A 10,565-nucleotide genomic window follows, 5' to 3' on the forward strand; every position below is an offset into this window, starting at 1 on the left:
GACAGTATGAACAGTGTTATTTTCAGCTCTACCAGAGCCCAGGTTTTGCTCTGAGTCCTCTTAGACATACTCCAGGGAGACGAGTGCTGCTCAGGACAGTCGACGTATCACAGTCCCAGCATTCAGCAGGACTTTAATGGCAATCACAACCCTGTCCCCCTGCATTCTCTGTCCCTCTGAGTCTGGGGAATGTGAACAGGTGCCCACCTGGAGCGAGGGAGGTCCCATGGTGAGACATGACTCTTTATAGAGGAGTAAAACCTAAAGAAAGCATCTCTCACCAGAACAGGAGGGTATGTTCATTCACTGAACAGGAGCTGTATCCCAGGCATAGCACTGGGACTCAGGAGGGGCTGTCCACCTTGGTTCAGCCATCACTTCCAGGGTAAGCCCCTCTGTTCACTCCCCAAGACCACCTTCTCTGACGCTGGAGAACCAGCTGTGAGCCTCACATGCTCTTGGGAGCATGGCCTCCTGCCCAGCCACCCTAGTTTCTCCTCCTGGCCACCATTTACCAAGCACAAGAATGTTCAGGTGCCCAGCTGTGATCTGTCGAGAACCCCTGAAATCTATATCATGGTGTCCATTTGCATATGAAGATGCTGGGCTCAGAGAGGGGGCATTCTTGTCCCTTTTCCCATGCCCTCAGCTGCCCTCCCCATGTTGAGGTATCCTGGCCCCACTGAAACAAGCAAGGAGGAAGCTAGTCTCTGTTGGCATTCCTGTCGAATCTTCCTGTGTGTGTCACACAGGCCAGACCCCCACTTCCCTAGACAGTTGTTGGCCCAGCTAAAATGTGTGCAAGGAAGGTGCTGAGTTTGGAAGAGGATCTGCATTGCTCTCACTGTGAAACTGATTCTCAAAGTTTAGGCAAATCGGCTACTGGAGCCCTGTGGTGGGTGGGTGTGACTTTCCTATTCCTGCCGTAACAAATTATCGCAAACTTAGCAGCTTAAAACAGCACAAATTGATATCTCATGGTCCTGTAGGCCAGAAGTCCAGGAGTTTCAACCGAGTCTCTGCTTTGAGTCTTGCGAGGCCGAGGCCAAGGTGCTGGCAGGGCTGTGGTTCCTTCTGGAGGCTCCAGGGAGAGTCTGTTTCCTTGCCCACTTGGGCTGTTGGCAGTGTTGGCAAAACTCAGGTCCCTGTGGTTCTGGGACTGAATTTCCCGTTTCCTTGTTGGCTGTCAGCTGGGGCCCATTCTCAGCCTCTAGAGGCCACCCACATTCTTTGGCTTGCTCCTCAACGCCCTCTTCAATGCCAGCAGCAGTGGGTCTAGTCCTAATGCTTCCTCTCTCTGACAGCCTTGCTGCCTTCCTCTTCCAAGGTGAAGGGCCCTGTGGTGGCACCAGGTCTACTCAGAGAATCCAGGATCATCTTCCTGCTTTAAGGCTGGCTGGCTACCAACCTTAACTCCATCTGCAAAGCTCATCGGAATAACACCAGGGGACAAAGATGATGGGGGCCACAATCCCACCTAGCACAGCTGAACCCACACAGGCTGAACCCCCAGCACCTGCTTCCCATTTCAGTCCAAAGGGAGATACACGTCAGCCCAAGCGGTAGTGAGGTCCAGACTCCATCCCACACCTAGCCTGGACCAGTGCCTCCGAGGAGGGCAGGCAGAGCCCCCAGCTAGCAGTGCCTGCCTTGTTGCCCTGCGCAGCCGGCCTTGGGAGGTCAAGAACACGCCAGGTTGATCTGCTTCTTCAGAAGGACATCCTGGTGGAGGACCCTACTTATGACCTGCTGGCTAAAGGCAGAAACTCTCTCAGCCACCTGGGTACCTCTAGCTGCTCTGAAGTCAGGGGGTGACTTAGGGGTCACTAGTGTGGACTCTGATGGTCTTGCCATGGGTATTCTTGGGTGTTGGTGACAGGGCACAAAGTCCAGCAGACCCAGGGAGGAGGACTTGTGGGGTGCTTCTTGGTTTCATGTTGTTTTACCATTTTTTCCACATGAGCTTCTGCAGTAGAGAGGGAACCAGCTGATCTATTATTATCAAAGCTTATGGTCTGTGCTCCCAGCTGGCCTCCTTGTCCCTATCTGTCTTCCTGCAAAGTGATTTAGCAGGGAGCACCAGATGTTGTGGAAACCTGTGGTTGCTGAGAGATGCATTTGCCTAACACCTTATTTGTTCCTGGGACCCAGGGTCACGCTTGCCAGTTAGTGGCACCTGAAGTAGCCTTGCCTTCTCCAGAGAGTGAATTAGCCTGTCTGCCATCACCGCCTCACTGTGCTTGTCTCTCCCCAGGTCACCACCGATCTGCGTCAGCGCTGTACCGATGGCCACACCGGGACTTCAGTCTCTGCCCCCATGGTGGCTGGCATCATCGCCTTGGCTCTAGAAGCAAAGTAAGTTCCCACTTTCCTTTTTTTTAAAAAAGAAAAAGTTCATATTGTGGTAAAATACATATAACATTTGCCATTTTCACCATGTTGAAGTGGACAGCTCAGTGGCATTAAGCACATTTGCTGAGTTGTGCGCCCTGTTCCACCATCCCTCCCCCAGAGCTGTGTCTTCTTCCCAGGCTGAAACCCTATGCCTGCAGCCCTACCTACAGCTGCCCAGGTTAGTCAGCTCAGGCTGCCGTAACAGAGTCCCATGGACTGGGCAGCTCAAACAATAGAAATTTAGTTTCTCAAAGTTCTGGAGCCTGGAATTCCTGGATCAAGGTGTCAGCAGGATTGGTGTCTTCTTGGCTTGCAGAAAGCTGACTTCTCCCCTTCTGCTGTGTCATCTTTTTATAAGGACACTGGTCGTATTGGATTAGGGCCTACCCTAATAATCTCATTTTATGTTAATTACCTTTTTAAAGGCTTTATCTCCAAATATAATCATATTCTGAGGTACTGGGGTCTAAGACTTCAATGAATAAATTTTGGAGCGGACATAGTTCAGCCTATAACACTCCCCATTGACCCCCACCTTAGCCTCTGGCAACCACCATTCTACTTTCTGTCTCTATGAATTTGACTACTTTAGGTGCCTCATGTAAGTGGAATCACACAGGATTTGTCCTTTGGTGCCTGGCTTATTTCACTTAACATAATGTCTTTAAGGTTCACCCATTTGTAGTACGTATCAAAATTTCCTTCCTTCTTTTAGGCCATCCTGATGGGCGTGAAGTGGTTTCTTCCTTAAAGCCCAAGTCTCCTACCTTTTGTAGGACACAGGGGCTGGTTGGGCCAGAGCCCAAGGCCTGCCTCTGATTCTGCACCTCACACCAAGATCACACTTTAGGTTGCTTTAGCTTCTTTTTAGGAACTTTCACTTGTAAATTGACAATCAAGAAAAACTCTTGAGTTGTGTATGTGTCGTTGGTTCAGACAGAAAAGCAAGTTAACTGCACATGCAATCATAGGGTCAAAACCAAATTGTACTTTAGTCATCACAACTGGCAGAGAACAAACTAGCCCTCTGCAGTAGCCATCTGTTGTAGATGAGTTTTTAAATAACTCAAAAAGAATGGTTGGGATGCCTAAATGCTTGTAATTACGTATGTTTGCATGTGGATTTGCACAAGACAAACTGAGCATAACACTCAAATGCTACCAATTTAACGAAGAAACAGTTTGATATTTTTAATTTCCAGGCCAAAATGTTAGCTTCTGTGTCCTGAGCCTCTTTTTAAAAATTCTAAGTAATTACTTGTTTGTATGGAAACTCAAATTTGCATACTCTACCCTTCCTTGCACTGTATTTTCCTCCATTCCTTATTGGAAACATGCAAAGAGCTAAATAGAAAACAAACCCTGCTTCGGGACATGTTGTCCCCTTAAACTTGGTCAGTGGGCACATGAAAGCTCAGACGGTCATCTTCCTTATCATTTTAGCTCCTCCTCTGAAACATACAGGTGGCGAATCAGGCAAACGTCATTTGGAACAATGTCAATCTAAAGCATTTTACACCTACAGGATTGGTCAGGGAAGGAACAGTTGATGTCTGGGGATTTGAAAGCCTGTGTTGAGCAGATCTGCAGCTTGGGATAGCTCTCGCCTGTTCTGGTTGGCCTCAGGACTGCCTTCTGTCTCTGTTCAGTACTGCTGTGGAAGGAACTGGGGCAAAGCCAGATGGTTCTGGGTAGAGATGCTCCCTAAGAGTCTGGGGAGGGCCCCCAGACAGTGTGCAGCCAGAATGAAGGAAGACCCACACGTGTTGGAATTCTGCAAAGGGAGTCCAATGGTTTGGGGACAGTCTTGGTACTTTTCAAACATCCCTTCTTCATCAAAAAACATTTTCAACATCATCTCTTAGACATATTTTCCGTGCAGTTATATTTGTGATTTTATTACTAGAGTCAAAAATAGAATAGATTTTTTCATAAGAAAATGGTTCCAAATTTTCTCACTCCCTGGACCCATTCTGTCCTCCACTGCAAAGGTCATACTTCCCGGCACCTAAATTCAAGATTTCCAGGAGGACTGGCTATAGCCGTCTTTGAGTAGGCTGTGCTGACACACAGCAGTAACTTGCCAGGTTGCACGGGCAGCATGGGGTGTGGCCATGTCAGCACTGTCTAAATTCCAAAGCCTGCACCTGTGACCTCTCCACCAGGGTGCGTGGCCATGGGCTACTTGAGGCCTCAGAATCCTCCCCTAACAGTGAGGTTGGCGTGTGGGCTGCAGGAAGGCCAGTGGATGCAGGAGGAGAACAGGTGTGCCTGGCAGGGAAAGGCCTGGAGACTGGGCGACCAGACATGGATGGGGAGAGACAGCAAGGAAGCCAGTGACCAGCCAGGAGCAGCAAGAACACATTGGAGAAATCAGGGGAGGCCAGAGCTGGAGCCTGGAGAGTGTGAGCCCAGGGAAGGGGTGTACCCCAAGACTTAATGCCATGGGTGAGCTTCTCGTAGGAAAACAGGCAAAGAGGGGGCAAAGGGTGGAAGTGTACAGAGCAGCCGCCATAGAAAACAGTATAGCACTTCCTTAAAAAAAATTAAACAGACTCCCCAGACGATCCAGCAATCTCACTTGTGAGTGTATATCCAGAATTGAAAGCAGGGACTTGGGTAGATATTGGCACAGCCATGTTCATGGCAGCATGGTTCACAACAGCTGAAAGGTGGGAGCAACCCGAGTGTCCATGATGGAGGACGAGATAAGTGAAGTGTGCTCTGTACACACCATGGAATATCATTCAGCCTTGAAAGGAAGGAGATTCTGATACAGATTATGATAAGGTCCCTCAACGACATTGTGCTAAGGGAAATAAGACAAATCCTGTGTTGTTCCACTTACATGAGGACCTGGAGCCATCAAACTCATAGAGACAGAAAGTAGCATGGTGGCTGTCAGGGGCTGGAGAAGGGGAGCAATGGGGACTGAGTGTCCCATGGGAGAGAGTTTCAATTTGGGGGTGGTGAGAAGTTCTGGAGATGGATGTGGCGGTAGCAGAGCAATGTGAGTGTACTTAGTGCTACTGAGCTGTACATTTACAAATGGTTGAAATGGTAAATTTTGTGTTTTATACATCTTCACACACCCATACACAGAGTGGGCCACTGGAGAGATACCTGTGACATCCGAGCAGGCTCCATCGGGGAGGGCGAGGCAGCTGGGCACTTCAGCACTCTCTCTTCTGCGTCCCCAGTCCCCCTCAGCTGCAGCAGCTCCCCCGATTTTACTTTGTCCATGTTCCTAGGGTCATATTCCCTGAGGCAGCACATGTGGCATGGCGTGCATTCCTAGTAAACACGCACCAAAGACAAGCCTGGGGCTTGTGCTTCTGGTCACCTCCATCCCGATGAGCCCTGGGAAGATGGTCTGGAAAGAAAGAGTATGTGTTTGTGATATTAGGGAGTTGAGAGCCTTGGACTCGAGAGATGCTCATTTATTCTTGGTTAATTTTCTGATTGAGTGGAAAGTCCTAGATAGGCATCCATTTAATCGACTAAAAAAGGAATAAAAGATCCATAAGTATTTATCTGTCAAATTGGGGCTGGAACCATGAGCCCATACATCTTTCTTTTCACTCAGCTGTTTGATAGGGCAAAAATACATTCCTTTTATTACTGATCACATGTAGGTGTTATCTTTACCATGTTTAAAAGCAGCCTTGCAGAAAGCTTGTATGTTCAAATATCCAGATTCCATAGCAATTAATACTGATTAGAAGAAAGGAACAATGCTCTTATTTTATACTACTCTCACACTATATTTCATCGAATCCAAGATGCCATAAAGTTGTAAGATGCACCCTTTTTATGTACCACAGAAACCAGAAGTGCTGCCAATTGTACAATACATCCATATCTCTTAGAATTTTTGTAACTATTGAAGAGTTCTTTTAGGCTGAGAGTTATTTAGACCTGAAAATGACACTGTGAATAGACAGGACCAAGTTCAGCACCTCCAGGCAGTGTAACCCATTCCTGGTTGCTGTGGGCAAAGGGGCTTATAAGAGGTATCAGATCATAAGATGGATCTGGATTTCAGAGGTGTTAGAAAAAAAAAGAAAAAAAGATGGGTCAGGTGTGGTGGATCACACCTGTAATCCTAACACTTTGGGAAGCCAAAGCAGGAAGATTGCTTGAACCCACAAATTTGAGACTAGCCTGGGCAACATAGCAAGACCTCGTCTCTACAAAAAATGTAAAAATTAGCCAGGTGTGGTGGTGCACACCTGTAGTCCCAGCCACTTGGGAGGCTGAGGTAGGAAGATTGTTTGAGCCCAGAAGGTTGAGGTTGCAGCAAACCAAGATCACACCACAGCACTGCAGCCTGGGTAACAGGGCCAGACCCTGTCTCACACACAAAAAGCAAGGGTGAGCACATATGTCTTAGAATTTTTTAAAAAATCATCTGTGTATTTACTTACATTAGTGGCATGTTATATTCTTTTGATGAAATGTTTCTACTTCCCCAAAGTGAATATCTTATAAATTTAGAATCATATACTAAAATTTTGAATTATTATCTGCAGCCAGTGGGTCCACACAGGATGGAATCTCGGCCAATCATGGTTTGAACGTACTCTTAGGCACTGTAGTATTTGCTTATTATGGTGAAGAATAGCCCCAAGTAGTTGATAAACATTTACTATTATATGTATTTTCAGAATTTCCCATATGGCTCTGTGTAAACTCAAGCAGAGCTTGGCAGCAAGGCTAGGCTTTTAATGCTTATGAATTTTAGGTCACCCATTGAACCTTTTTTCTCCTTGGGATTTAGTTGCTGGAAACTTGTTTACAAAGAGATGGTGAAATAAACCCTTGCCAAGGAATGCAATCCTTAGCCTGAGGGGCTTGCTCAAGTTCAGCCATGGGTCGGCTCCCGACCTCCTACCTCTGAGTGGCTTGTGTTGCTGCTGTTGTTGATCTCTATGGACTCTAGGGTGTGTTGTGTCATTGCAGCAGCCAGTTAACCTGGAGGGACGTCCAGCACCTGCTAGTGAAGACATCCCGGCCGGCCCACCTGAAAGCGAGTGACTGGAAAGTGAACGGCGCGGGTCATAAAGGTGCGGCAATGACATTCTAGTGGACCACTGGGTGATCCTGGAATGTATAGGAAGAGGTGTTATGAATTCCTTAAAAGGAATCTCCAAATAGCATTAATTGTTATTATTAATTGTATGTCACAAGAGTTTAAACACATGCACAGCTATTTAAGAAAAGTATCCTGGAAGCTCACACTGACATTATGGAAGAACCCTCAGGTCACAAGAGTCTAGGGTCTCCTAAACTTTATAACTTTTGCCACACCTCGACACCGCCTATACCAATATTTACTCATAGTTCTCTTTAAGCCAGTAGCAATGATGTGTGCCTATAGTCCCAGCTACTAGGGAAGTTGAGGCAGGAGGATTGCCTGAGCCCAGGAATTTGAGTCTAGCCTGGACAACACAGCAGGACTCCATCTCTTAAAACAAAAATTACTGCCCTCACTATTTTTTTTTTGACATAAAGAATTGTATTTTAAAAGGAAGTTCTGGCCGGGCGCGGTGGCTCAAGCCTGTAATCCCAGCACTTTGGGAGGCCGAGACAGGCGGATCACAAGGTCAGGAGATCGAGACCATCCTGGCCTACACGGTGAAACCCCGTCTCTACTAAAAAAGACAAAAAACTAGCTGGGCGAGGTAGCAGGCGCCTGTAGTCCCAGCTACTCAGGAGGCTGAGGCAGGAGAATGGCATAAACCCGGAAAGCGGAGCTTGCAGTGAGCTGAGATCCAGTCACTGCACTCCAACCTGGGCGACAGAGCGAGACTCCTTCTCAAAAAAAAAAAAAAAAAAGGAAGTTCTACTATATCTAGTTAATCATAGGTTTGATATATAGTTATGTATTTTTTCTAATGTGCATTAAAACAAATCCATAATTATTAAAATAAATGTTGTTTGTTTGTGTGCCACCTAAGGGCAACTTGCATCCTTAGCCCTGAGTAGCTCTGTGATTTTGAAACTTGCCTTCAGTTTCCTCATCTGTGCAATGAGGACAATGAGATAGTTTTGTAAGTTACTTTCTAACTATAAAACTTCTGTTGGCCAGCCCCTATGTTATAGAAATAAATCATAGGACAGTGGGGCCTCTACCCTCAGCCCAGCCTGGTACAGACCTAGGTACCATGAAATCAACCCGTGGTCAGGGCTTGATTAAACCAACTATCTGCAGCCTTTGCAGCAGGTAATTATAGGACAGTGCCACTGGCTTTGTCTGCCTGACTTCTTTTTTTTCTTTTCTTTTTTTTTTTTTTTTTTTTTTTGAGACGGAGTCTCGCCTTGTCACCCAAGCTGGAGTGCAATGGCACAATCTCGGCTCACTGCAACCTTTGCCTCCTGTGTTCAAACAATTTTCCTTCAAGTAATCCCCTCCTGAGTAGCTGGAATTACAGGTACCCGCCACCATGCCCAGCTAATTTTTGTATTTTTAGTAGAGATGGGGTTTCACCATGTTGGCCAGGCTGATCTCGAATTTCTGACCTCATGATCCACCTGCCTTGGCTTCCCAAAGTGCTGTGATTACAGGCATGAGCCACTGTGCCCGACCTGTGTACCTGACTTCTTATCAGGTATACTGAAAAGTATTTCATTTGGCCATAGTATTTATGTTAGGGAGGAATTTTTGTTTTTTTTAACTTTTTCTGAAGCTCAGGTCTAACTAATTTGACACCAAGTCTGATACTACTATCTGTAAAATACAGGTCAAGCATAGTTACCCTAAGTGCCAAGGGACATTCCTTTTAATAAGGAGGCCATTGATTGGGCCCAGTTGATCTTCGTTTTGCGGGAATGTTGGTGGTAGTGGTGTGCTGTAACAAGAGCTGACCTACATTTCAATTTTGGCCTAATTAAATAGGAAAATAGATTGTATCTAGTTCTTGACCTTGCCTCTTAAATTAAACTTTGAAAATCCCCTGCCCTGGCCAAATTAAATACTGGACTGGGCCAGTTCGCAAGCCTGTCTCTGTGCTGTGCCATGCTGCTTTCCCGGAACGCTCTGGGAACTCAGCAGGGAAAGAAAATGGCAAAAAAGATAAGCACAGCCTTGTGTTACTGCATTTTGGGCACGTGGTAATTGTGTGAACCAAGAGGTCTCAGATTTTGTTTCTCTTGTCTGGTCTAAGATTCAGGGAGCATAGACGCTGACAAGCCCTTTTAATGTAAAGAAACCTGTCCTTGTCTCAAAAAAAGAGGTCCTAGACCTTCTCAGCACTTCTTCTCTGTACCAAAACGGGACATGCTTCCTGACCCACACTCCTAAATTAAACAGAAGGAGTTGGGTTCAGAGAGAGAGAAGCAGCTGGGACCTTTGAGCAACCCTCAGAGGGACCTGTCCTGCAGCCTGGGACCCCGAGGAGACCTCGAGTGTTATAGTCCATCTGTCCTCCATGGGGCCCAGCAGATGCAAGAGCCAGCCTTGCTCCCTTCCTGGGCAAGGCAGGAGAGCCTGGCTCTGACGAGCCTGTCTTTTCAGTTAGCCATTTCTATGGATTTGGTTTGGTGGACGCAGAAGCTCTCGTTGTGGAGGCAAAGAAGTGGACAGCGGTGCCATCGCAGCACATGTGTGTGGCCGCCTCGGACAAGAGACCCAGGTAAGGCTCTGCTGTGTTATCAGTGACTTCTCAGGCATGTGGGTTTGGAGCTGACTCTGCTGTAAGGTGTGGCTGGAAGTGTTTACACATGCATTCTGTGCACATGTGCACGTGCACGGTGCATGCCTGCACATGTCTGCATTTTCTCCTGTGGATCGTACAGCTGGGAAAGGAATCACTTCTTAAGCCACCACTGTTTTGAGGCCTCTTCCCCTTCCGTAGCAGATTGCTCCATGACAGGGGGTCAGTTCCTCAGCCTGATCGCTCAGCCTAGTATTGGAAATTCTTACCCATGTTTAGCATATCAGACCGAGTCAGGGATCTGCTCCTGCCAGAAGGGTGAAATGAGGAGTAGCCGCAAGTGTCCTTTCTGTCACCACCTGCTGGAGGTTGGAGCTGTAGCCCCAGCCCAGCCTAACCAGCCCTGGGAGCCTGCAATGTGAATCCACCTGGCCTGAGCAGGAGTGGCTGGGTCAGCCCCTTCTCTGCTGTGGGTTGTGGGAGTACTGCTTATTATTCACAGTCAAAGCAGCTTTG

At 47.2% G+C, this 10,565-nt stretch overlaps 1 protein-coding gene across 9 annotated transcripts in view; it reads left to right on the forward strand.

The window, feature by feature from the left end:
* Positions 1-10,565, forward strand: part of LOC105499242 (proprotein convertase subtilisin/kexin type 6) — a 188,565-nt gene that overhangs the window by 98,001 nt on the left and 79,999 nt on the right. For all 9 annotated transcript variants that reach the window (XR_011626057.1, XM_011771749.2, XM_011771750.2 and 6 more), the window contains exons 9-11: positions 2,255-2,355; positions 7,357-7,460; positions 9,911-10,028. Coding sequence is in view for 8 of the 9 variants with exons in the window: in XM_011771749.2 (XP_011770051.2) it covers positions 2,255-2,355; positions 7,357-7,460; positions 9,911-10,028 (323 nt within the window). In the remaining variant the exon portion in view is untranslated. The remainder of the gene's footprint in view (positions 1-2,254; positions 2,356-7,356; positions 7,461-9,910; positions 10,029-10,565) is intronic.

Source organism: Macaca nemestrina, chromosome 7, assembly GCF_043159975.1.
Source record: "Macaca nemestrina isolate mMacNem1 chromosome 7, mMacNem.hap1, whole genome shotgun sequence".
In the NCBI taxonomy this organism is placed as follows: domain Eukaryota; kingdom Metazoa; phylum Chordata; class Mammalia; order Primates; family Cercopithecidae; genus Macaca; species Macaca nemestrina.